Here is a 27,885-nt window from a genome sequence, read left to right on the forward strand (position 1 = left end):
AATTTTGTCTTCCTTTTAGTTCACTGTCACTGTACTTAAATTTTTTCCTTATTTGCTTAAGCCCTGTGGCTTTTAAAATTTTCTATCTACTTCTATCCTGTTCCCTGCCTCTATTTTGCTGTCTTTATTTGTTAATTATATCTTGTTTTCATTAGTGCCCTAACTTTTAAAATTATTTTGTCTCTATTTGAGTTCAACAATGCTATTTTGTAATTTTTCCTTATTTCCTTAATCACCATTGCTTTTAAAAGTTTGTCTACTTTTACCCCATTTGCTGTCTTTATTTCTTGTCTTTAGTGCCATTGCTTTTTAAACTTTCTTTCTACTTCTGTCTTATTTCAATGTCACAAAAGTTTTTCATTACTTACTTAATCCTATTTGCTCTAAAATTTTCTGTCTATTTTTATTCCATTCACTGTCTTTATTTTTTAATTATTTCTTGTCTTTCCTTAGTGCCACAGCTTCTGAAGATGGTAAATTTGGTTCCAGGGTAGTTTGCTTGTCTTTTTTTTTTTTTTTTTTTTTTTAAAGATGCCAAATTCACTTTGCCTGATCCAAGTTCACAAATTTATGGAGTACTTCAGTGCAAAAGATTTTTGGTAGCTAGGGAACATGGACACTCATGTATTCTTCAGAGTAGCTGGTGGCTAAGCAAGCATGGCTGTCCCCAAGAGCTGCAAAATGGTGAATTCCTTTCCCTTTCATAGAACTTCCAGAGAAGAGAGAATTGTTCCACACATTTCTTCTATTGCCTTGACACAGCCAGGTGACCTTATGGAATAGATTATACAGTAAGTAAAGAGTAAGGAAGTAACAAAAAGTGAGTGGTATCACTGGAAGATAGTACTTAAAGGTATAATGACAGTGCAATCCTTTCTGAAGCTCATCTAATTTATTATCAGAGAAGTCTTCTTTATCTACCACAAATAGCTTTGTGTCCTCCATACAGACAACTAACAATTCACCATGCTCCTTTTAACGGAGCACCTTCCTTTCATAGCAAGAAATGTGACAGAGAGTGGAAGAAATTAATTTAGGTAATGTTAGGAAGCTATCCATCAATTTTGTATTCCCAACAGTGCCCCTATTAGAAACCATTAAGTGCATCATGTCACCTAGTACCCTGTCTAGATACCCTTGGTGGCCAGTGCCAGATATTTTTCGTAGATGGTGTAAGAATCCACATACAAAACTTACCTTCTAAGGAAGTTCCCCTCTCATTCAGAAAAATAATCTCTGAAAAGCACAGGAATGTAAATCTCATTCCCAAACTCTGCTTATTTCTTTTCCCAAGATTAACAGTACTTTCACTGGATGCTACTCACCCCAGACTTTGTCCCTTCTGAAGCACAGTTAGAAAGGGCTGTATCCTTAACATCTCTAAGAACAACATTACCAAAGTAGACAGACTCTACTGCTGCAGCATCCTTTCCTCAGAATGATTCTCCCATGCTCAAACCTGTAAAAATATGGCTGATATTCTTCTCCAGCAGCAATGTAATGGATTAGACCTGTTCCTGAGTCGACTCCGCAGCAGAACTTGAAAGGCCTAACAAGAACACATCCAAAACTGCAATTCCTGATTCAAACAGGGTGCACTAACTTCTTTACATAGAATGACTTCTTAAAAAATAAAATTTGATCAATTTTGTGTCCTACTTCAAAAAAAGGTAGAAAGAGCTTCCAGTGATCAAAGAGAAATCAGTAAGATTTTCCACTGTGACTCGAGTCCAGACATAAATTTCAAGTAATTGATTTCATGTGAGGAAAAATAATTTAATTTATTGCCACTTAAAATAGAATAAATAGTGAGAAACAAATACAAATTAAAACAACACCTTCCCCTCATGCTCCCCTCTTTCCCCAGGCTCAACTTCACACCTCCACCCCGAACTCCTCTACCTGCCTCCTGCCCAAAGCAGTGTAGGACAAAGGGGAATGGGTGGTTGCAGTCAGTCCGTAACAGCTTCTTTCTATTGCTCCATCTTCCTCACAATTTTCTCCTGCTCCTCTCCACAGCCTGCAGTCCTTCAGCACAAGCCTGCTCCTCTCCGTGGACTGCAGTTCCTTCAGGAAATCTTCACCTGCTCCGGCATAACGTCCTCCACAGGCTGCAGGGAAATACCTGCTCCAGCACCTGAAGCAATTCCTCCCTCTCCTTCTTCTTCGACGTTGGTGTTCAGAAGACTGTTTCTCTCTTTCTTCCTCACTCCTCTCTGCCATACAGCATTTTCCCCTTTCTTACATATGCTTTCACAGAGGTGATACCAGCTTCACTGATGAGCTCAGCTGTGTCCTGCAGTGTGTCCATTGCAGAGCTCGCTGGCACCGGTTGTGTTCTGCACAGGGCCACCCACACCTGGGCACCTGCACCCGACACAGAAGCATAATCTAAAAGCTGGAGATTAAGAACTTCCTGACCCTCTCCTGTGCTCCCCTTCAAGTTCTGCCCAAAGAGTCATTTGTGGGGTGCACAATGGGCCAGACTCAAAGACTGACCTGGATTCAAAACAATGTAAGGGGGAGAAGGACAGTTATTTGTACTGAGAACTTGCTGGTACATGTAGTGCAAGACATTGCTCTCACCAGCATGGCTCTGCAGTTGTGCTCGCCTGTGTGGAAACGCAGGTACAGGAGCAGAACCTGTGGCAGATGCTTCCTGCAAGAACTCTGAAGTGAAGGGGGCAGCAGAGCTCACCCTAGTATCTTCCCCTCCTCAAGCAAAACATAACGGCATCTTACATTTCAGTCATGCAAGGAACCAATCTCCAGCACAATAAAGCACAGAGGAAATTCATCCCCAAACATGGGAAACTGAGGATGATAGAGCAGTTTTTTAAAAACAGAAAATTTTGTTTCTGTGCTGCTCTGGATGGGAGAAAAAGGTAACAGGAGAAAGGCAGAAAAGCGGTCGATGAGAATGTGTTAAAACAATTCTCCCACTCCCCGAAAGTGCTAAGTATGAGTACAATGGTAAGAGATCAAAAAATAATTTTATGGCTTACATTATGTTCAAAGTTAGACATGCGCTAGAACCTGACATGAAAAACCTGTGCACCCATGAAATCATTGTGAAGAAATTGCTAAAGCCCCCTTTCCACAGATCAGCTGTTCCCAGTAGGAGCAAGAAGGTCAAGAAGGTTCCCACTTTCTCCATCTCCTTCCATGTACCAAACACCTCAGATGTGATATCAACTTTGTCAACAGGCAAGAACATGGAGTTGTTACACCAGTTCACATTCAGAAGATAACTAGTGCACTGAAGATAAAAGCAAACATACACTATTACCATCCTAGCTTTTATTAGATGTGAGCTGAGAGCATAAATAACACCAAAATCAGCAATTAAAAAGTTGTATATTAAAAAAAATTACCATTTAAAGTGAACCACTTCAGCCAGAAGAAACTGCAATCTTGAGCTGTAACTTCGAGAGCTTTCTATCTCCTGCAGGCAGCTTTTTACAAACAACTTCTGTTCTCTGTTCTGGTCTCCTGCCGGTTATCTGGAGTACTCTCAGAGGTAAGTGATCCCAAGGAAACATCCAACACATAGTGAACTAAGAGCTAAAAGTGGGAGCCAAGCAGGAAACACCTGCACACTTCAGAAAACTGAAGGGTGTAATCTGTAAGAAACATAAATAATTTATTTCCAATTCTCTCTCACATTTAATTGTAGCTTTAAGAGGAGCATCTGTGAGAAAAAGTTAAATTTATGTCTAAAAGAACAGTGACCTCACAAAGCACAACCGAATTTTTAGCATGGTCCTTCAGGAATTAAAATACTGTACACTTAAATCTAGGATGGAAGATTATTTTTTAGGCCAAATTTGTGGCTAATTAGCAAAACCACTGTTAAAGTGTAAGTTGAGAGGGAGAAATTGAGATTTGTTTTCCTCCCACTGCTGACCACTGTTTCTCTCAAGATGTTTAAGAAAAGGTACTGTGTGAGGAGGGTACTACGTGAAGAGCAAGAATGCCTACTTTTACCACTATATCCTTCAGTTGCTTATTCCTTCTACCAGCTCCCATTCCTAACACAGCTTAAATTACAGCATGCTTGAGGGTGATTGTTCTAGGTGCCCCCAACTCACTCAGACTGTGTACACTGATCAACAAGTTTTCATACAGGGAGACCTTATCTTCCACTGAGCTGGAAAGCAGAATTCCACAAGCCATCCTTGAGGATGTAAAAATGAACAGATCTGCATCAGGCAGAATCGCAAATGCAGCTCTTCTTGGGAGCTTGAAGAAACAGTTACAGCTCAGATTAAGACAAAATTCACAGCTGAATACTCTGTCAATTCTTGAGACTTGACCATTTATGACATCATTGGTTTCACTAAACCAATGCAAATTCCAAGCACAAAAAACCTGTCATATCTGGAGTTGATGAGACACAGATATCTATAAACAAACCGCAGTTTGCAGATATTGCTATTGACATGCTGTCACGTGACCAGGTCAGATTATGCAAATGAAAAGGAAGTGCCCTCATGTGATAGGAGAGGTGGTAAGTAAGGATTCTGGTGTTATCCCTGTTTCCCATCCCATGCCTTCCCCTGCACAAGTTCAGTTCTGTAATTGCTGGGTTTTTTTTTTGTGGAAGACCCTGAACACAGTGATTCGCAGCACAGATGGACGATCACCTACAGAGGAACAAAAGTGCCAAACCTTTGAGGCTCTGAACATGGCGGTTTTGAAGGACAGTTTGGAATGCTTCCTGTTCTGGATAAAAATGAAAAAAAAAATTGTAAAAGGCTCTGGTTGTTTCAGGTTATCATAGGGTTAGAAGTATACACTAGTATTTCCTCATAAGAAATTTCTGCAGGAATAAAACATTATCCACTTGACATTAAAGCTTACTCTGTAAAAAGCATATATCTGAAAGGACCTCAGACAAAAGGTCTCCACTGTTTCCTTATAAAACAACCTTTCATTTGCTTTAAGAACATGTACAGAGACATTACAAAAATTGGGAGGCAGTACTGGCCTAGTTTCAGTATGACAAGCAAAGATGGCAATGCATGGATAAGTATTCATTAACATTGTGGTATATACTCATAAAAACATTGAGATCTGTCCAAACACTAGGCATCTTGTCAAGCACATCAGAGAGACACAGTAATTCTAATACTTTGGAAAAGGAAGATTTACTTTTATTCTCTATTGAAAAATCCTCTTCCTCCCTCCAAAGAATGTGGGCTTTACAGAAGTAACGTCATTAACCTTTAACCTTCTCCATTCCATTCCTGCAGGTCCTCCTGTAAGATCTTACACCCTTTCTTCATGATCTCCATATCCCTTGCAGGCTTGTACAGTTTCTTAAGCGGGCAAGCAGAAAGACCAGCTATGTCAGAACACAAAGACAAATCATCGCTATTTCTTAAGGGGTGCATTCAGGACTACCATAGAGAACATTAGTCTGGAATGAGGATGCTGGGACTGAGCTCCTCCCTTTCCCACTGATCTGCCAACACAAACCTCTCCGTTTCTGACTCTTCTGTTGCCATTTGATTGCCATATCTAATGACATTTTATTTAAAATAAATATCTAGCGACAAAAACTATTCTACAAAGAGCAGAAGCAAGTATCTGATCTTTGCTGGAGCCACTGAACTATCAACATTTAACCAAAGGACAGAGCTAAAATTTTAACAGTATTTTAGTGGTAGCTTATGCTGTATTTACATTGTCCTGCTGTAGAAATCCAAGTATATTAGAAAAATTACCAAAATGGCACATCCAATAGTATGTAAGTTTTTGCCCTCTAGTTCCTTCATACAGAGGACCCAGAAATTAACTAATCACTATATCACTATACTACAAACAGATTTTCATCCTCCTGAGTCTTATCAATTTCTATTAGAAAAAAAAGATCAGGAAGAGCACGAAATTTAATTTGCTTAGAACAGCATGCTCTTGTTTAAACAGGCAGACTGTCATTAGCAGAAGCCCAGTACATGCCAAATGACCAACTGAGCTGCACTGCAGAGAGCTAAGGAAGGCAGTAAAAACACAAATTCCAATTATCCGCATTAAAAGATCTGATTATATGTGCCCTAAAATATGTGCCCTCCTTCTGTCCCCAAATCATACCTTAGTTGATGCTTGTTGGATAGACCTGCTGGATAGCTTCTTACCTAAAAAAATCAACACAGTCTGTTTTACATAAAGCTTTTTTCATTCATTAATGAGGTGCACTGTTGCTGGGAGAAGATAATCATTACTGATGGAATAGGCTCTGCAGTTTATTCCTATAAAAGCTTTGTTCAGAAGGGAAGGGCAAATCAAGGAGAATTTTCTCACCAGAGATCCATGAAGAGTAGTAACTTTTCACAGCACCATCCTCAGCTATATCATACTTTCTATCCCTAATGGAACAGATTCTTCCTGCCTAACCTTCTGAGAACGTATCTGTTTGAAGAGGCTTAAGGGAGCAAATTGTAAGTTTGCCAACAGACAGGCAAGTCAACAGCTAGGTACTCTCCACAGCCAGAATCAGGAACTCAAGTGGTATGAAAGGAAAGAGGCCAGTTTTTCAATACAGAGCCCTAACAGCTGGCAGAAATTATCCTGTTCTCATTATTTTCTCTAATCTTTTCAGTTGCTGTGAATGTAACAAATGTTCTGTGAAATGTGGCTGGATATTCATTCAGGTAAGAACGATAACCCCCCCAAAAAACTTAGTGAAAGTAAAAGAAACATATGGACTTAGGATCCTGGGAAGTGAGGAGAGCAGCAAGTTAATTCAGTTGGCAAGAAAAGTTAAGTTTTCCTTCCTTGGTAACAGGTAAAGGAAAAGAGTCTATACTCCTTGGTTGAAGGTCCAAGAGGAGTTTCTTCTTCATAGTAGAAGATAAGAATGTGTGTCTCAGACTACAGAAAGTCATTTAGCTGCCTCTGGTACTCACCAAAACTCAAGCAGCTCTGTTGGTTTTGAGGGCAGGACAGGCTTCCATTTTCTTCCATACCTTCAAATTCCTACAATGAACTCACTTTTATCCACTACTGGCATAGAATCAGGAGCTGCACTCAGCCTTTGTGGTGGGCTTGCAACTCCCTTCCAGGGCCCTGGAGCGCCTCCAGCGCAGCCCCTTCCAGCCCTCCCCTCCTTGCCTTTCACACACCTTCAGGACCTTCTTCCACCTGGTCTCCCTGGAGCTGTCCTACTTGTCCTCTTTCATTCCCAGAAATCAATGCCCTCAAGTAGCTCTTGTCTTTCTCCCCATGAGCCCCCATAACCACAACACAGACATTACTTTAAAAGAAAAAGTACTTTACATTTGAATAGGAATATTATACATTAAGTTACTATATAAATATATATATACACACACACACACATACAGACATTTGTCTCTAAACTTTGTACAAACTTGCAACAATCTACCACATGACCAAGTCTGGATTTTTGAACAGTGCGAAAGTGACTCATTAACATTACTGGTTTTGATCCAAGAGGCTGCCAGCCTTGAACGAGAGCTATGGACATGCACCCTTTTATGTCTTCTCTACATTTTAGCAAAAAATTATTTTTGCATGCACATACATAAGCACAGTCCTTCTTGTCAGGCCAACCAATCACTGTTGCGAGTGACCAACAATGAGGATAAATTAGAGAATAATTTGTTCATTTACAGTACTACGGAAGCTCAGGATTTCTAGGTTTGCAAAATAAACAATTGAACGAAAAAAACACAACAAAGTAAACATCTGAAAAACATCTACAATTCCAACATAAAGTAAAGTAATAACCAACTACTTTGTACCAAACTACATAGCTTTCTGTGAAAAATCAGCCTTCAGTATCCTATGCAAATAAATTTAAGTGCACTGAAAGTAGTATTATTTACTTGTGATTTTTTTTCACATGCATAATAGGTTTTTTTCAGTAAAATTTAGGTGGACATTAGCGAAACTAAGGTGTTAGGCTGAATATAGAGATTGGATATGGGTGATGGTTCGTGTTCCGGCATCAGCAACATGCACAAAAAAAATGTAAACACTTTAAAGAGGAAAGGTTATGCTAAATTAAAAAACAACACAGTAATAAACTAGAATATGTATTTTGAAGACAAAGATGTAAAATTCTGTGAAAATTAAGGAAACTAAAAACAAAAATGTGAATATTGGCTGAAGCAGCATTTAAAATAAATTTTTTGAATGAACAAAATTGCAACTCTCAGCCTCAGCTTTTAAAAAAAACTAATCCTTTACCGCTGCTTTAAATCTCTCCCAACTTTTTGTTCTATTGTTTTCAGAGTAGATTATATAATTCATTTCACAGCCTGCAATTCAAAACGGGACTAAAAGAGTACTTCCTCCAGCTGTGAGCACTAAACCAAAAATAGAAGTACCATCAGAAATACTGTTCAGCAAAGGATGAGGCTGTAACTCACAGTGGGAAGAAGAGTGAGTGTTGAATAACAGATCTGTTAATGAGGAAACTAAGCAAGAACTCATGGAAATGTAATTTACTTTCCTTAAGCTTTTACTCCAACCACAAATGTATTGTCTGCTTTGAAGAAAACTAAAATGGAAATAACCTCTTGCTGGTAATCTTTAGCTGTAATTTATTCTTTTGAGAATAAGCATTCTCAAAAAGGAGGAACAATTCTCAAAAAAAACCCCGAGCAATACTGAGAATGGCAATATACTTTGAAATGCATTAGTTTAAACTCTAAGAAAAACCAAAAGTGACAGAATGACTGAATACAGTAGTGTATTTTGGTTTATAGTTACTGAGCTGGAAAACAAAAGGTAACTGCTGCCTGTGTGCTCTAGAACTATGACTGCAGCAGAGAACATCCATATTGGACATATTTTCACAATTAACAATAACAACAACAAAAGAGGGTGAACCTTGTGGGATTTCACCTACTCAGAAATGAATAAGGCATATCACAAAACAAGTCAGTGCAGAAACTAAATTAGACTCCAAAGAATTGAAGATTCTCTATGCACTTGCACAATAAAATACTGACTCTTATTTAATAAGAGCACAATCCTGTTGAAAAATTCTAATTTAAGCTAACATATAAACATTAGCTTTAAATGAACAGCATTAACAGCGTTAGTAAACCTCACAGAAGTTGTTATATTTTCAGGTAAGACTAAGATATAGCATCTACCTAGCAGATGCTGCATATAAAGGTATTAGGAACCCAAGTTCAATGTGAGACTTTTGAATGTTTTAGCTTTAAATATTCAAAAGACAATTAAAAACTAATTTTAAATGGCCACTATTTAGATGATGTTTGTGAACAAATTTAACAATTTTAACAACTGTTAACAAATTTAACAATTTAAAAATGTTAATCTTCATGTTGGAACAGGTCCAGAGGAGGCCACGAAGATGATAAGAGGGCTGGAGCACCTCTCCTGTGAGGACAGGCTGAGAGAGTTGGGGCTGTTCAGCCTGGAAGAGGCTCCAGGGAGATCTTATAGTGGGCCTACAGGAAAGACGGGGAGAAACTCTTCAGTGGGGCCTGCTGTGACAGAACTAGGGGTAATGGTTTTAAAATAGAGGGAGGAAGTTTCAGATTAGGGATTAGGAAAAAATTTTTTACAATGAGGGTGGTAGAACACTGGAACAGGTTGGCCAGAGAGGTGGTGGATGTCCCATCCCTGGAAGCATTCAAGGCCACGTTAGATGAGGCTCTGAGCAACCTGATTTGGTTGGAGATGTCCCTGCTCTTTGCAGGGCGGTTGGACTACATGACCTTTAAAGGTCCCATATAATACTCCTAGCATTTTCTCTTCTACATAGATGAGTCAATCTTTTTCCTGGTTTTATTTATTTATTTGGTTTCTTTAAGTCTGAAAAACAGAAAGTCCTCCGACTGCATTCTTGCACAGCATGCAAAAAAAAAAAATCTCATTTTATGATCAAGTTCTCAACCACTTAGTAGCAACTAGTAACAAAACTGCTGCTATTGCTGTATACAAAATACTCTGAATGTTGCTCTAAGAATTCAACATCTGAAGCAAACAATGTCATTGTTTAACTTGATACCTATGTCGGCCTCAGTTCAATTTCACTTACTGCTTTAAATGGATTCCAAGTTATTTGTATGTGTATTTTCTTTTTTTCCTCAAAGATGTCTGTCACAGATTATGCAACTCAGTGCTTGTCACTTATTATGGCTTTGGTTTTAGTATTGCTGAAAGATATTTTTTCATCATATTCCATTTTTTAAAGATTCCTGGTAATTATTTTAAGTAATACAGACAACTTTAGTCTTATAAGGTGCCACTGTTGAAAAAGATGTGTTTGTTTTCTGAATCTTATAGTGACAGCACACTTGCACCTATTGCTTGGATTTATATTATGTGCTTTGTTTTCTTGGACCTCTCTTGTCAGTAATGTATCCATAAGCCCTACATCACAAACAGCAGCAGGTTAAATCATTATTTATCTAAGCTGACAGCAAAAGTGCATAAAGCAAAAGGTAGATAAACTGAAATGGCAGCAGCAATCATATTCCACGAGACAAGACTCCTGCTTTTAGTTGTTATGACCAACTGCCAATACACCACCACTGCAAAGGCTGCATGCAGCAATGAACCTCATTATGAAGCCAGAACATAGCTTTAAAGACGTCAAAGTTGAAAACATTCACTGTTACAATTCACACACTTTTCTTCACCATACAACCTTACGTTCACTTGGCAACCTCACCTTTCTCCTCTCCTTGATCTTCATACCATTAACATTATGATCAGGTCAAAGTTGCATTTTCTTAAGCATCCATGTCCTTCATCACTTAGAAATTTAGCATCTTGGACCTTCCTTTCATCACAATACCATTGCTGTATTGATGCACTTTGCTGTTGAATTCTGTAGTCTTGAAGCTGGCAGATTCCATGGTCTCTGTAGTACCGCAACAGCCAAGGCTCTCAAGGAGAAAAGCAAACCCAGCATTGTGATCCACATTCTAAAGCTACGGAATTAAATTGTGGAAGACCTTCAGAAATGTCAACCAAAATGGGCCATTTGGATAGCATCCAAATTACTCAAAACTTGAAACAGAAGAGAGAGATGGTGTTCCACAGGGCAACTGAATGACCTGGAATTGGCAGTGAGCCACATCAGTCATAAATCAAAATAGCTGTCCTGTCAGAACTAGTGTAAAATATGCCTAGTCTGAATGTCACAATACAACTTAAAAAGAATGGCATCGAGAGCACCTGCCTTTCCTTCCAAGACATTTGGAGTTCTCCAATTTTAAAATCCTTCCAGGCTTCACAGATTTAAATAGGTGAGGAACTATGGCAGTCTCTGATTTTATCTGGCTCCATAGACAATGCATTTTCTCTTGGCTCTTGTTTAACTTGGCTCACACAGATAACACCCTCTGCATTTTCTTCAGCTTAAAAACAAAACAAAAATCAAAAATTGAAGTTCACACTCCACTGATAACACTTCAGCCCCAATAACTGTATACATTTAAAATAAAAATATTTCAAGAACTCAAGCTAATAGGTAAGGCATTTGTGAAGTTCACTGCTGTTTAGTTTGACAGCCAGTTACATCACCTACTGTGCTATAATACATTGCAAGTTGACATGAACCTACTGCAGTAAGGGCCCCCTCTTGCAAGAATATTTAAAACATTTTATAAAAATAAATAATATGTTTGGAGATATAAAATTACTCTCACACAAAATGTCTGTCCTCTTTCCCACGGAAAAATAAAGCTACCATCTTTCTTTTTTTTTTTTTTTTTTGTCTTTCTCCAGGGAAAGAAGAAATGGAGGTGCTATTGCTGAAAAAAAATAACTCTAAAGCATGTTGATTTAGAGAATGACTTACACTTCAGGTATTATTGGCCACTTCTCAAAGATTGCACATACGTTTTCAGCAGGACATAGCTTAATCCTAAGTTAGCACTTGGAAAAGAGAAAATCCAGAACATATAGGATAATTTTAACCAAATGCACATGTATGTAAGTGTATGTGCACACACGGGAGAAAAAAAAGTCTTGAAGTACACACTGACTGAACTGCTAAGTTCAAGTATATGGTGTTTCCTCCAAATAAGCTCTGTAATACTATTCTCTCTTCAATCTAGACTGTTTTTGTTCTCCTTCTCTGCAGACAAAGAATTGGCCTCTAAAAAAAAAAAAAAAAAATAACCAAACACCTCCTCCACATAACTTAGGAATGACACCAATACTCTCATAATTTCCAAATTCAGGCTGGTGATGACAGACCTTGCGCAGACAACAAAAAAAAAAGGGAAATCCTAACGGAACAGTTAGTTTAGACCTTGCAGTTATAAATTTTATATTTGACTACAATTCTTTTTGTGTAAAATAGTATTTCTTTAAAAATTCACTTATAACGCTCAACACTTACAAAAGTTTTTGAGAGGCACCAATATCTAGATTGAACAAATGGGTTAAACAACTAAATGGAGAAGGTACCTTTGACAACCTCTCTGAAATTCTTTTACCCTGAATGAAAACAGACTTTCTAGGGGATGAGTCAAATTCAATTATAAAGGGGAAAACAACCAGTTACACAAACATTTGAGTACTGTAGGCAGAAACCCCTTTTAATTTAACTTTGACAATACTGCCACAGTAAAATATCCCACTATTAACATGTTTGAATTTCATTATATTTCCTCATGTACCCTTTACGTTATTTCTTCATGTAGTCTTTATTTTCATTTTCAGAATATCACTGAATTTAGTACAAATTGTGTTTTGCTGACCTGCAAAAGTCATCAGGACATATGGGGATAATTATTGCTATGGCATTACGAAGGTGTAGACTATGATCTGGCACATCTTTACCTAAATGTTGCTGCAAAACTACTCAAGAGTCATCCTTTTAGAAGTCATAGATGACAAGAAAAGATAACATAGAAATAATAAAGCATTGCACAGCTAACATTTCAGATCTCTGGAAAGTGAAAAGGATATGTTGCAGTGATCTATATATGCTCTGTATCTAATGAGTTTTCTTCACCAAGATTTAGAAATCATTCTTTCATAATGCAAGCTTTTATTCTCAATCAGGTTCCACGGCTGAGAATTCAAAGATTATCTATATCTGGTAACAATGGTTTTAAGGAGCCTTCTATTTGAGAGAGATGTTATTTATGGTGTTTATTGTGTATTTTTTTAAAATGTATTTTCAAACAGACGTTTGAAATTACAAGCAATTACATATGACTCCAGCTGATCACTGCTAAAGCATATTGATGACTACAGGATCCTAGTAAAAGTTTATTAAAAAATTTCAGAAATCTGCTGTGATAGTGCAAAGAAAAAAGTCACCAAAAAGCTCACATTTCTTTCCAAAGAGTTCTAAGTAGATTCAATATTGCTTATTTTCTATTCTTATTTTTCATTTTAAAAAACATTTCAAAGATCATAATTTTAGCTAAATATTAGGAATTTTGTCAAAAATATCATCTTCATCAAGTAGGTTGATATTTGGTCAAAGAAAGTGATCAGTAGTAACTAAGAAGTCATATTTTTACAGCAAAACCTAAATTTTCATTTTGGTTTGTTTGCTTTTATACAGACAGTATGTTTTACAGTAAAAACTAAACAGAATCAGCTGAAAGAAATCTATGCTGGAGTTCCTCGTTATCAACACATTTCTCTCCTTTCCTCTAGACACACAGAACAAAATTCACTGTATTTTCTATATTTACATATTATTGGAAAGACTGCAACTTACTACGTGCTAGATGGCTGTCCACAATCCGTACTGGAATAGTCTGTACATCTCCCAAGAGAATGTGATGGACTCCTCCTTCCAGGCTTCTGGAATCATCTCCTCCTCCAACGGCTACCAACTGGCCCATGGTGACCAGACTCTGATCAGAGTCAGGCGGAGCCAGGCCAAGAGCAGAGGCAGCAGCGCTATGCTGTGTTAGACCAGCACCTGCTTGCAGACTGTGTCCCTGACTAAGTACTAGAGAATGGTTGGTTATTGCACTCCCTACGGAATCCAGGAGAATTGCAGGGCTGGGAGGGGAATGGTTATTTACAGCTATCAGGGCTGTTGATCCATTTGTGGAGGTAAAAGTCGATTGCAGCTGTAATCCCTGTGAAAGAGAAGACAAGAGTACTAACACACTAGTATTTACAGCAGGAGGAATTTGCATTTAATGGCATGTATTTTGTAATGCTGGAACTGGATAGCTTCTGACTTCCTATACATCGTCTCTTTTGAACAGTCAATCCCAGCAACTCTAGGCTAAATATGTATTAGAAAACAATAGGACAATGGTATCCAGCAGCATCTAGAAGACTACTCAATGACCATAAAGCTTTAACTTTGAATTGATACTCAGTTTCGAATCATTCCCCAATACTGCCCATTCCCACAAGAGGTGGGCACTAAAAGCTAAGCATATTGCTTTAAAAAAAGAGTGAGATGGAGCCAGGCTGTCTTCAGAAAGGGAGGGAAACAGCAAGCAGAACAGCACCTTTCTGTAGACTGTATTTCTAGAGAAGAGATCATGCACTTCATTGAGGTTCAGGGAGTATGAAGGTACCTTTTCAGAGAAGTAGTTAGGGAAGAAGGCTAAGACAGCCAGCTTTGAAGGGAGATGAGCTTTAGAAGAAGCTCTTTTAGCATCACATTCTTATGCCCACTCTTCAGCCTTTCAATCTGGAAATTTAAAGATCTGAGCTGGGAGCAGTTTTAGGACTTTAACATATTTTCTTAAGAGGCTGGAGGAGGATTTAGAAAGAGTAAGAAAGACTGACTTATTTCCCCTCAGTTTTGCAACATTTTCATCATGAAAAGACTGGACCATGTGGAAAACAAATTGGTGCTTCGTTTGAGGCAGAAGCCCACTACCTCCTTCTTCTTTGTTTTGCCTTTACAAGAGATCCTAACTTGAAAGTGTCAAAAGATGGCAGTGGGAAACCCTGCACCATAGCTATATGCTAAACGTGACATGCAAGAGAGGCCAAAGTAAGAGTTGGCAGCTATTTCAAACTCCATGTCACCTAGCCAGTGTTTGGAATAATTAGCTGAGAAGGAACTTGCTGTTCTCAGCTCGCCTTCGGCACTTCCGTGCAGAACATCTGATGTTCTGTAAACGACTTGACTGTACCTGAAGTTGTGCAAATATCTTGGGCTGAAGTGAAGAGAATGAAGACAACAGCTGAGCTGTTTCTGGTAGCAAGGACTCCTCACTCTGGTTGGATTCTGCTTTGGTGATGACTGATTCCCCTGCTGAACTCCCTACAGTGCAACAGAGAGGAAGCAGACAGTTATGACAAATTTCTTCTTCTCATTTAAAAGCCTCCCCTGTGAATGAACAAACCCCTTCAATCACAATACATACATATAAAATACATGTATATACACATATGCTGTTCTCTTTGCAGGTGAACTTGGATGCTGAAGAAAATGAGGCTGGGCATGAGAAAAAGACAATACTGTAGGAAGATTGTATGTGCCTGTTCAGAGTCAAAAAAGAAGCACCAATAAATGTGTTTTGGAGAGCAAAGTAATTGCAACCTACCCTGTATTTTGAATTTTTATTTATCATATAGAAGCTGAAACGTTTCTATCAAAGCAGCAATTAAATAATAATTTGACAACATATACACCTCATTAAGGGCTCACTAACAGATAGGCATCAAAAGAAAATGTTGTCTGTCTTCCAAAATAAACATCTACACAGGAAATCCTCTAAGTCTCACCACACTTTTCCAAACATCTTTGTGGAATTAGGATAACTTCTATGCAGTATCACAGCAAAAGTCCATTTATCTGGAGGCCTTTCAGCCTACAGATTACGTCATACCCTCAAAATTCTTATTTAATGTAAGAATGACAGACTTAGGTTCCTGAAGATTTGTAAAAATTGAGATTCACTTGTAGCAACTTCTGCAAGTAATCCTCCCATGGGATCATTCCATTTCCCGTTTGAGCCACCCAGAACAGTTTGGATACGATTTATCCAGACACAAGTAGACGTTGCTTAGCCTCTTACTTCACAGTTTCACTGCTGTAACTGTAAAAGAAGAGCTTGCCCTGTGCATGTAGATTAGCCTGGTGAATGGAAAAAAATTGAGAATGGTCAATCACAAAAAGCTTTCTAGCAGGAAATCTTATAAGTTTCCAGCAATCTAAGTGAGTGGAAACACATTTTTCAACTTATATACTGATTTGCAAGCTCTAACTTGTTATTGTAACTGACCATAAGATACATCCTCTAAATGTCCTCCAACACAACCACTTCAAATATTTAGGCTCTTTTAAACACTATATAGAGATCCATATGCATTTGCAAATATTCGCACGTAGGAAGAGATGGTAGTTCTTTCCTTAGGCTGCATTCTACACCAACGTGCCTAGGAATAAAGCTAATATTTAAACTCCTAATCTACCCACTCCTTACACTGCATGGGCATTCAGTATGAATGCCAGAAGTTAAAAAAAAAAAAATATATACATATTTACAGTGATTCTCACATCTAGGAGAGAACAGAGAAAGCTGTATCACATGAAGATGCAGAGTTCTTCACAAAAAAAAACCCCAACAAATAGATGGGTTTAGTTCTGTTATTGTTTGATTTCTTCAATATAAATTTATCCCCATTCAGCAGAAGTTGAAATGAAAAAATACATATACAAGCAGTAGTTTGAAAAGTCAGTGTTGTTCTTCCTTGCTACCATTTTGCATACATTAATGAGAGCTGATTTTTTCAAAGTCAGGCTTTTTTTTTTTTTTGCTTAGACTTGCAATACAATTATAAACATGTGTTTGCAATGTGTACAAACACATATCCACATATTTCAGTGGAGACAAGATATACTGTAATCTGCTTATACTCACTGAATTGGTGCACATGCGCAGAAAACTAAACAAATCCAATATAAAGCTTCCTTTAAAAACTCAGCATGTCACTGGATGGATATTTATACATTTGACAGGCTACTCTGCCTTAGAAAATCATCTCTGCAAGACAGAAAATAAGAACCAGCCTGCCTGAACCTTCTCCAGCATTTACACAGTTCACACCGAAAGTCATCCCCACTGAGCACTATCACAGATGCTGAAGATACAACTATTCCGTGTCTCTCCATAAAAGCGCAGTAGTGGAAATATCAGCATAGACACTCAAGCTTTAGCACAGCAAGGCTGCTCATATTTCAAATTGTTTTTTTTTCCTAAAACCCAAAACTTCCTTAAAAAAGAGGCACACTATTCAAACTGAGCCTAAAAATTTACCTCTCGTAGTCTGACAGTTGTCAACACTGAAATTCTTTCCCTAAGAGCACCAAGCATACATGATGATTTTCAGTTCAAATTGATTCATTGCAGCAACAGCTAAATTAAGAGTTTAATAAATCCCAAGCAAACAAAGTTCAACATCGGCCTTTTTATTAACTGTAAATGTACTGGTGTACACGGAACTGCTCCACATAAACCAGGTTCAACAAGTCATTTGGGAGAAATCACACAGTAAGCCAAATCTCTGAGGTTTTATTTTTCCTGCTACAAAAAAAGATAAGAAATAGATCAGGGAGTGACAGCGGCCCAAAAGGAAAGGAACCCAAGCAAACCAGAACTGTTGACACGAGTAAATCTTTAAACATGACAACTGTGATAGTGCCCCTTTAGTCCCTGTAGACTTGTCTATCAGCTGTCTGGAACAAAAAGTACCCACCACCATGTTCCTATTAAATGAGGAAAAAAGCTGGAACTGCCACTGACATTTAAAAGATCTAAGGAAGTCTGCAGCATTTTCTTAATCTGTGCAAACAAATCAGCTCTTCAACCTTGCTGCAATCATATCCCTGCTAAAAACCAACAACTTTTCTGATGAGTTTCCTATCAAACCTATTAAACTAGGGAGAGGGAAGCATCCACAAACATGCAGGAAAGTTCTTGGGGTGTCACACTAGACAAAATATCCTTGAAATCTGGGGAAAGGGGCAGAATAATCTAATTTTAAATTTATTATCAGCCACCATGATCCAGGGGAGCATCTCAGCCTATGTGTAATCCTAACTACATGGGTAGCAAGTAGGTCTACTTACAAACACCTGTATTTTGTCTTAGCACGTTTTGAAGTTGAAGTAATAGCAGCAGAAACCCACTTTCAATAAAGGAAAAATAGTATAACTAGTTAATTTAAAAAATCAGACCTTTGACCATTAACTCATAAAATGAATGTTCTGTAGAAATCCATGCTCTGGTTTTGTAGCGGAGTAGGAGGAAGCTTAATACTTTGGTAGGTGGCTCAGCAATTGCTGGGAAGAGATGCTACTTTGGCTGCACACATTAATAAAGAAGTCACACCACAAAGAACTGAATAAACGTATCTCACAGCCCTGCTGCCACTAAACAGCTGTGTTTCTAATTCTATTCTAAGCATTAAGAAAAACGGAAAAGCGTGCTCTCAATTCTGACAACAGAAATAACAGTGTTTGTTGTTCAGGGCCTGATCCTAGCAGTGAAACTCATCAAGCTAATGATTTTGTGAGAAGTAGGAACCCCAATATGCATTCAAGTCCTTTTTAGCAAGATGTTTAAGCATGTGTGAAGAACAAACTATCAAGGAACTCAAGTGCCCAGCTGGCTCCTGGGTTGTGTGAGCCCTGACAGATACATCTGTTCAGTACGAATTTAATTCTGTCTACACAGGTGTGACTAACACCTTCATCCAAGGCAAAATGTTTTTCCACATAACAATCTTGTTAAAATCTCCAGTTGCTTGAGGATGCTAAATAAAAAGACAAATTTATAATTTTCATACTTCTGGCAATCCCATCGTGACTACATGTGTTTTTCCATGTATGGAGTCAAATAGTTAAAAAAAAAGTACGCCAAAACAGACACACCAAAATAATCCTTCTTGAATTCAGCTGACTGACAGAACATGACAGCAACTTCCCTAGAAGAACACTGAACTTCTGTGACATAGCTAATAAAACAAATCACATTTGGAAACAGCTAAGTTATTAATGCAGTCCTACCATCTGACGGTGATGCAAACGTAACAGTCACTGTTTCTGTGAGAACATTCCCACTGTCTGTGGTCCACTGCAGCTGAAAGGAAAAAGATCTCAGTTCTCAGAAAGGGTGCAAGTTTTTCTACTACAAGAACACAGGCTCAACATAGGACTCATAGGAAAACAGGGTCCAAAACTCCACTTTCTTATTTTCTTGTAACTACGCATTTTGGGAGCTCTCAGTTTACCAAAAAAAAAAAAAAATGGTAAAAGATTTTTTAACATGCACTATACCAGGAACGCTGAAGTCTGCTCATGACAGTTCAAAGACTTTAAAACAGAAAACAGTCAAACCACCTGGCTACCTAACAAGTATCACCCACTCACCTGTGCCAAGAGCAGTGTAGGCAGAGGGAAAAGACTGATGACACAGTATGATTTAACAGTACAGTCTGTCAAACCCAGTTTTAAGTCAGCAATTCCTTAGCAGTCAGCCTCATAATTGGGAAAATTTGGATCACTGTGTATCTCTTATTACTCAATAGGCAGAAGAAAATTAAGGAACAACACATAAGAGTTACTGAGCATTCTGAAGTATCTACTTTAGGCTTACTTCACTTGCTGTAAAGTGCACTTATTAATATCTACACATTCAAAACGCCGTGCAAGCCCTAATTTAGACTGCACCTGAGACATCCTCATCTTTCAGATATGGAAAAGTAGTAGTAATTTCTTCAAAACACAGACAATGACAAACCCATTAATAGAATTTTCTGATGAATGCCAATTTTTCTATATCACATGGCTTCCAGTTCATGCAGTCATCATGAGGTGCTACTATTGTATAATTTGTCAATCAACTAATAGCAATCTAATACTGAATATGTTCAGAAAGTTTTATTAATATTTATTCCAATCTTGCTCAGACAGAAATTCCACTGAAAATACAGCTGCTGGAAATATAATGCCATAGAGAATGTTGGATGAAATACAGTTAAGTGGTAAAAATTAAAAAAAGATTTCCAGTACTTAACTCTGAAAATAAAAAAGAAACACAAAGGCCAACGTACCATTGCTGGGATACTTTCTGAATTATATACCATCTTGCCATTCCTCAGGGACTTCTGCACTTCATGAATGTGGTTCTTGATGTCATTCACAGTGGGGAAGAAGGACAGGTTATGTCTTTCTGGCACTTCATCAGGCTTGAATAATTCTCTTTCCACATACTTTCTGTCACATGTTAAAGGATATTAAAATACGCATATTTAAAATATATCGTGCTATTTCCCTCTGTTATACACACTGCCATTTTCTTTCTCCCCTTGTTGCAATAACAAGACAAGAGCAAGCTAGATGATCTTCTGACCCAGTTCTTTGTGCATTTGCTACAGAGTTTGGAATTAAAAATCCCCGATAATTCAACTATCTTTAAAGAGGACAGCAGCTCTTAGTGGTTACCTATAATGAAATGGAAAGAGAAAACAAGCTGGGAAAAAGAGATTCCCATGACACACGGGAAATATATTCAGTAATGCATCAGTGCTGCCATTTAGCTGCAAACCAAATTAATCAAATGCAAAAGCAGATATAGCACTACAGACTGAGAGCACGCTAGACAGTCCTGTACCTTAGTTGCTTCCTCACTGCGTAGACCTGCTCTGTTCCCTGAGACACCAGTTCTCGGATCTTGTCTGCCACTTGAGGATGAAGTCGGGATGGCAGAGGACTGTTCTCATCTCTAACTTCCTCCTCCTCCTCAGGAGATGACACAGAAAAATGGGACGGTGAAGAAGGGAGGCAGGAAGTTTCCATTTCATGGTATTGGTGGGCTTGCTGAGTGGGTAACTGTACATACCACCTGGGAAGAAGGAAAGAGTTTCTACACACAATTCTCAAGCAAAGGCAAAAAAAAAAAGGAGGCTCCTGGGGGAACAGTCTGAGAATCACAAACAATCTAGTTAGAGTGATTTAAGTTTTTACAGCCCCTGACCTGGAAGATACTGCCTTTCAGAGCTCAGGACCCTCTCACATTTTTCAATGTGAAATAAACCAGCTCAAACCCCAAAGAAATACAACTACTTCTGTTGCCTGTATGAAAACATTTGCTGAAGTTCCACAGCTTGGTGCTTAACACATGTACCAAACTAAATACTCCAGAGCCATAGAAATTTTACTGACATTGTGGGTTTTTACTACTGATATTAAGAAAGAGCCTTAATAAACTGACTAAGCAAAAAATAAAGCAAATAAAGCAAATTATTGCTCTTTTTTTGCTTCATTTGTCAAGATAAAGAAAAAAGTGGAAGTTTCACCTGAGGACTCCACCAGCATCTATCAAGTTCTTCTTCAGTATGTTGAATGCTTTCTCCTGCTCCATTCTTATGATTTTCTTGTCAATTTTAGGGTCAGTAGGAACTCTGTATTGTGGAAATTTCCGAACCTTTTTAATATAGATCCTTCCAAGGGGCAGGGGGGAATAAAAAAAAAAAAATTATCCTTCAGTACACTTTGCCCTCAGGGGGAAGGCAAAAATCCCATCTACTTCATATCGGATATTAGTATAAAAAAAAAGTTCAAATAGAGTGTCACAGAGGGCGAAGAGCTTTCAAGTGAACTGTAGAATTGTTAGGGACACATCAACAGAGATGGATGCAGATGGAAACAGATAGATACAAGACACACTTCTGTTCCAGTCTGGAAGCCACACAGCCAGAGTGATTTTGCAACTCAGCAAAAATGCCCTGACCCTCAGTATAGTAAAAGCATAACACTACTGCTGAACAGGCTGTAGTTCACCCAGCTTGAAGCCAGAATTGAGCACATACATACCTACCTGCAACTCTCCAGGTAAACACACACTCTAGTAAAAACTGAACAAGCACCCAGGAGGATGCTCAAGGACAAGGCAAAAAGCCGTTAGTGTTGGATAAGGAGAAAGTCCCCAGTGAACTGGAAGAATTGTAACTCCTTCAGCAAAAAGGACATTTGCTAAATCAGGAGGATTGACTGATAGAAGTGCAATTAAATGTCTGAAGGAAAAACAACAAACAAGACAATGAAGTTTTAAGACCAAAAATAGTCACTAAAGGACACCATAATAACTAATGCTCTGGTAGAGAATGATTCTCACTTGTCTTTCAGGTCCTGACATACTGCTCCTTTGCATCCAGGCACCCTATCAAATCTCAGTCTTGCTCAGTTTAACAGGACAGCATTTCCTCCTTCCCTCTAAATGAGTATCAACCCCAAGTTATGAAGGAGACAAAGCCAAGAGCTACAGTGCATATCAGCTACCACTTTCAAACAGTGCTCTGCCAAGGCTCACAGAAAGAATACTTTCCTAGGATGATGAGTAGCTCTTCAAGCTTTATAGACAATTCTTACCTTGCTGGGCAAGTGGCTTTGTACAGATGGCCAGAGGTACTTTCTGGCTCACCAGCTTTTTTGGGCTGGAATCCTTTCCTCCTTGGCCCATATTGGCACTCCATTACAATGGCTCTGCTTCCTAGGAACAGAAAGTAATGCACTCTTATTTATTCAAGCAAACACTGAAGCCATTACAGTAAAATAGTAACTACAGAAAAGATAGAGTTCCAAAACAGTTATTTGTTTACCATCAAACTCTTCAGAAGGCAGAACAGTTAAGTGTAGCAAGCATTCAAATACAGTGCAAATGCTTATCTTGCAGTATATAAAGAACACAGAGCATTTTCAAAGCATTTCCAAATTTATTACACCTCACAACGCTCCTGCAACGTACATAAAGGCAAAACATCGGATCCTGCCTTGATTAACACCAACACTTTACAAGAGGAGCAGCCTTGCAAGTTACCAAAGGAGCATAATGCTGGTAATAAATATAAGAGAAGCAGAATCCCCCAAATAACCAAGAAAATCCACAGCTGAATTCAAAGGTCAGCAGCTATTTCCAGCCTCCTGTCTTAAATCAATACGTTGGACCATGCTGTCCCATAAATTCTTGCTTGCAAGTCTGACCTATCTTATCTGCTAAATAACAGTTTCAGTGTGGCACACCCCCACAAAACCAGACAGGCTTAAATAAGTATTCCTTAGCTCTAAACTTGAACTAAGTGACTTCTTCCAGTTAGACCTCTAACGAAAGGGTTAACAGGCAGAGCATCAAAGTGATCAAGAAAGGAAATTCTTCCAAATTTCTTCCACGTCCTGTTTAGTTATCTTTTACTTATAATTCATATACTCCAATATGCAGGCAAGGAGTTGCCTATACCACAAGTGATAAAACCAAAACATTTTTAAGTATCACAATAGTAACATAATGTGTTTCCATAAGCTATCCAACGATTTATTGTCTTAGAGTGTAACATTAAAAAATAAAAAGAAATTTAAAATGAAAGCAAATACAGAAATAGGAAATTTAAAAAATAATTACATATAACAAACAGATATCTTGTCTCTCTAAAAAAAAAAAATAAATAGTTCTAGGATTGGAAAGACTTCAACAGCTTTAAACTAATCCTTGCTAATATGACTCTCAAAAGCAATTTGATGGGGCCTTTGTTTTACAAAAGTCTCAAATATACAAAATTCTTATTAAAAATAACAACCAAGATTTTGAGAATTACTGCATGTTTTACACTAAAGGGAGCTACCCAGCTTCTCTATATTTCCCCACAGCTGAAGTACAGCAGGGAAGGCATTACAGATTGATTCCAGCTATGCAGAAGGGATAAACTCCTCAAGAACAACACTTTTTGTCCTGCACAGTTTAGAATTCAGTTATCTGGGATGTAAACTGCAGTTCAGCAAATCATATTTCCTCTGCTATACAGGTGTAAAGGATTTTAATGAATTTCATAGAGGAGTTATAAACTAAATCTAAACATACTGGAAAGGCAACACATTGGAAATATACATAATGCCTGTTTGAGCAGCTGAGCAAAGCAAAAATATTACAACTTAAGTATCTGAGTCTCTATTAGTCTACAACACTTCAAAGGAAAAAAACGTGGTTTTGCTCTAAATATCTTACTATGGGGCAACTCATTTATCAGGCAGATCTTACATCTTAAAGATGTCTCAGGCATTTTGGGGAAAAAATAAAAGTGTAAGTTGTTTTGGCTTTGTTCTTAGCTTTCTTTTACAGTTTTCTCACAGTTTATGGCTGAAGCTTTAAAACTGGCACTAACATTGCACTTTTTAAGTTACTCTCATTAAAAAAAAAAAAAAAGAAAAAAACACAAGCACACAACCTACATTCCAGTCATTCGTGCTCTCATTCTATGTAACAATTAAAACCTATTTTCATATACGAATTAACTCTTAGTAATTTCACATATGCATTGCATCAGCTAAGCATGTAATCACTAACCTGTGAAGTCTGCACATTCATTTAAAAAAAAATTCAAAAATTAAAAAATCTGTCTCCTGAGGCATGCTGATGTTTATTTTGATTTTTAAGTTTATTTAATTTTTTAAAAGAGTGTCATTTAAACAGTTCACTGGCTCCTGTGGAACAAACTCTCCAAAGGATCTCCAGGAATACTCGAACAAGCTCTTACCCTTATGAGAACCTTCATGTCCTGATAGAGCAGATGGGACCTCCATCTAAAGATCTCATCACAAGAACCCCCATCAAATGGTACTTAGCTAATTTATTTTTAAAGAACAAAAGGAATTAATCACAACAAAATATAAGCCTGTGGTTTCATGGAAACAAGCTCCTTCAGACTGTGTCACTCAAGCTTCTCTTTCTGTATGTTTGTGCCTTGACTTTATGAACACTAAAGAACACCATAAAGATCCTTCTTTACGGTCAGTAGGCAACCGGTGTTGAAGTTTTGAAAGTAGTTATTAAAAGAAAAGTTAGTTACCTGCATTGACAAATGGGATCCCATCATATGGGACATACTGAGATTTCCACATCAACCGTGTGGCAGGTTTGGCTGGGCTTGGAGACTGGCGCGTCCCCCACACACTTTGGGTTTGCTGCTTGTGTAGCGTTAGAACACTTTCTAACTCTGTCTCGCTCACACAATAGCCGCGGTATGAGTCCCCAATTTTCTGCATGGAAAGGAGGTGAAATAATACGATTATTCACCCAGCTGACTGCTGAACATTACACAAGAAAACAAAAGCAGTCAGGGACTCTGGCAGGTGAGGACACAGACTCAGATTTTCAGTGTTTTGTGTTTTTTTTCTCCCACTCTAGTATCCTCACAAATAGATTTACCATAGGATCTAACACAAGAGCAGTCCCCACCGAGGTCAGGAGTTTGTCAGCCCTCCAAGACCAAGAGGTACACCAGGAAGCCCTGAAAAAGATTACAGTTACTGCCAACTCTGATCTCTTTAGGACAACTTCATTCCTATTGTTTCCCCCAACAGACACTTCAGTTGCAGTCACCTCCTCCACAAATCCGTCTTAGGCAATCATTCTCACTCGACTCCCACAGAGAATCTCCGAAGCACTAAAAAATGTCTATGCATCCCCTTCAACAAACATACACTGCACTGAGCTGGAGCAGAATACACCTGCTTGTACCACCACCAGTAACCGCCTCACTTGCTTAGTGCACTAACATGGAATTGAACGTCTTATGTAATACCCTTAAAGGCTTTCCTGCTTCTCAGCATTACACAGAAACATACCATATTTGCCACATGCAAACTGATGACAGTTTCAGTGAACTCTACTAAGCTCTGGAGAACACCAGAAAAATGGCGTTTAACCTGACTCAAAGTAAAAACAAAAACAAAAAACCAAACAAACCTCCCCCCGTTTGCTGACTTTGCAACATCCTCTGTGACAGCTGTTCAGCTACTCAGAGTCATCACAGCTGGTGCAGTGCTGGTACATCAGTGCCAGTCTATCAGTGCCAGCCAGCAAGCCACAAAAGCACTGGAACAGAGAACAGCTTTCCATCTGAATTTGGAATGCCATGCTCGCTTCTCTTCCTATGCAGCTCAGGATCAGGCTGACCAAGTAGCTGGAAGCAACACCAAGAGCAGATTGCCAGCTCAGCCTTACAGTGTATCTGTGGGACAAATGCATGGTGAGTAAATACTAAAGTCTGATGGATCTATTTTGCCACCTTCAGTGAAAGAGCAGACAGCTGTTTAAGTACTGACAACAAAAGCAGCAATAGTGTCTCTCCAAGACTATTATTGCATACTATCAAGTATTATAGCATACAGAAATACTTCAGTGACAACTGCATAAAACTATAGTTGCCCAAGAGAAACAAAATGCCTGTGGTTAGCAAGACCTAAAGTCAAAGAACAAATTAACACCTTGTGAATGAACTAGGCCAGCACAGTGTTGCTGCTAGCACAAGCCCAAAAGCTTATGTATGCACCAGCTGCATGAGGTATGCTGAGATATCAGTTAGTTACACTTCAGCAGCTCACTGCACTGCAAGCACACTTCTCCCACAGTTAAGAAAGTCTACATAGTCTGCACTCACACAGCTGTGGTGAGAAAAAGAAGCTGGCAATTGTTTAGCCAGAAATTATGAATAACACTTCTGTCCAAAACTTGATCTGAAAAATCCAGGAGAAGCAAAGCAGCCTGAGAAGTACTAGAAGTACCTTCTTTACAGAAACCTGGGACCACCAAAAACTAAGTTATACAAAATAAGTTTTCTAAAAAAAATTTAAAATCTACTTTATTAACAACCCCGAAGTAACCTGATACTTCCCAACCCTTTAACTCCAGCCAAGCTTCAAGACAAAAAAAGGAGCAATTCCTTCTCTCTCCCCTGGTTTCATCTCAGCAAGTGGACGTAACAGTTTACACTGAAGTACACATCAAGAAGCAGTTTTCCTTGAGTGAACCAACAGCAGGATACCAGAGGCATTGCACTGCCTAGGCACAGCAAGTGTAAGCTGAACATTTCAAGGCAGTCAGGGAATCAACACCACAGAGCTTAGTGCTAATTTTGGACAGCTGCAGCTTTTACTGCTCTGTGTCTGCCTGCAGTACTAACTGCCAAAGGAGTCATTGCCCTTTGGAGCTCAGTCTCGGCCAGCTCCCTGGGATACACAACCGGCAGTACTGAGGCTATGCCATGGCTTCGCCAGCTGGCAACTTCCGTGAAATTCACAGAGACATCTACACTATTTGTTTCTGTTCTGGCAAGGGACGGAAAGAGTGGAATTGTGAGTTGTCACATTTATCTGCACCTCTTCTAGATCTCCAAATTCTAGTTGGACCCTTCTATACTGTTACTGGTAACAAAATACTCTGCAAGACCATCACACTTGAAAGATAAAAAACACCTCAAAATCCCATTGTCTAGTCTGCGCCCATGAAAAGGCACATGCATCCTACCACTCTCTGATGGATTTACACCGTGTAACTGACAAACTCGGCAAAACAACTTGGCTGATAACACACAAGGAGGAAGAGAATCTGGATTATTCCTCCTTGGATGGGCTGACTCTGCAGTGAGAATAGCAACAACATTTTTTTTAAAGGAATAGAGAGGATTAATACATATAGGCAATAGTTCTGCTGAACACCAGAAGCAGATGTTTATATCCTTAGAAAACATTCAAAGAGACAGTATTTTGATTCCCTTTTCTTTAAAGATAAGAACTCTTCTATAAATGCTGCTGCTGTGAATTTTAAACACAGCAGGCGAGATTTCTTATAACAGATTCAGATAGATGAAGCAGATCATAATACAAGTCCTCCTATAAAGTGAAACCAATAATAAATTATTCAGATAAGCTACACTTATATTAAGATAGGAAAGTATGTGCCACATAGTGTCAAAAACACGGTAACAGGGGTTATACATCTTACTGGACGTAAACAACTAAATGGTCATCTGAATTAAGTCACTCATTTATTCTGTGGAAACAATATCTCCACCATGGAAGAATTAGTGTTATTAATTTTCTGACCTCTTAATGTTTAAATTGATATCATAGTGGACAATACCATTTATATG

The 27,885-nt window shown here is 38.4% G+C and overlaps 1 protein-coding gene across 2 annotated transcripts in view; it reads right to left on the reverse strand.

Moving 5' to 3' along the window:
* Window positions 1–1,831: 1,831 nt before the first annotated feature.
* Window positions 1,832–27,885, reverse strand: part of CARF (calcium responsive transcription factor) — a 33,759-nt gene continuing 7,705 nt past the window's right edge. Inside the window, exons 6-19 of one of the 2 annotated variants that reach the window (XM_086751402.1) lie at window positions 24,802–24,991; window positions 22,334–22,454; window positions 21,262–21,405; window positions 20,577–20,807; window positions 20,017–20,179; window positions 18,971–19,043; window positions 15,090–15,220; window positions 13,700–14,069; window positions 10,682–11,372; window positions 6,097–6,140; window positions 5,155–5,347; window positions 4,672–4,725; window positions 3,375–3,623; window positions 1,832–3,259 (exon numbers count right to left, since the gene is read on the reverse strand). In XM_086751402.1, the coding sequence (XP_086607528.1) occupies window positions 11,254–11,372; window positions 13,700–14,069; window positions 15,090–15,220; window positions 18,971–19,043; window positions 20,017–20,179; window positions 20,577–20,807; window positions 21,262–21,405; window positions 22,334–22,454; window positions 24,802–24,991 (1,542 nt within the window). In that variant the 3' untranslated portion in view covers window positions 1,832–3,259; window positions 3,375–3,623; window positions 4,672–4,725; ... (1 more) ...; window positions 6,097–6,140; window positions 10,682–11,253. Of the gene's footprint in view, window positions 3,260–3,285; window positions 3,624–4,671; window positions 4,726–5,154; window positions 5,348–6,096; window positions 6,141–10,681; window positions 11,373–13,699; window positions 14,070–15,089; window positions 15,221–18,970; window positions 19,044–20,016; window positions 20,180–20,576; window positions 20,808–21,261; window positions 21,406–22,333; window positions 22,455–24,801; window positions 24,992–27,885 lie in introns of those variants that run through there. The other variant, XM_086751401.1, reaches the window with a different exon arrangement.

The sequence above is a fragment of the Chlamydotis macqueenii genome, chromosome 6 (genome assembly GCF_036417535.1).
Source record: "Chlamydotis macqueenii isolate bChlMac1 chromosome 6, bChlMac1.mat, whole genome shotgun sequence".
In the NCBI taxonomy this organism is placed as follows: domain Eukaryota; kingdom Metazoa; phylum Chordata; class Aves; order Otidiformes; family Otididae; genus Chlamydotis; species Chlamydotis macqueenii.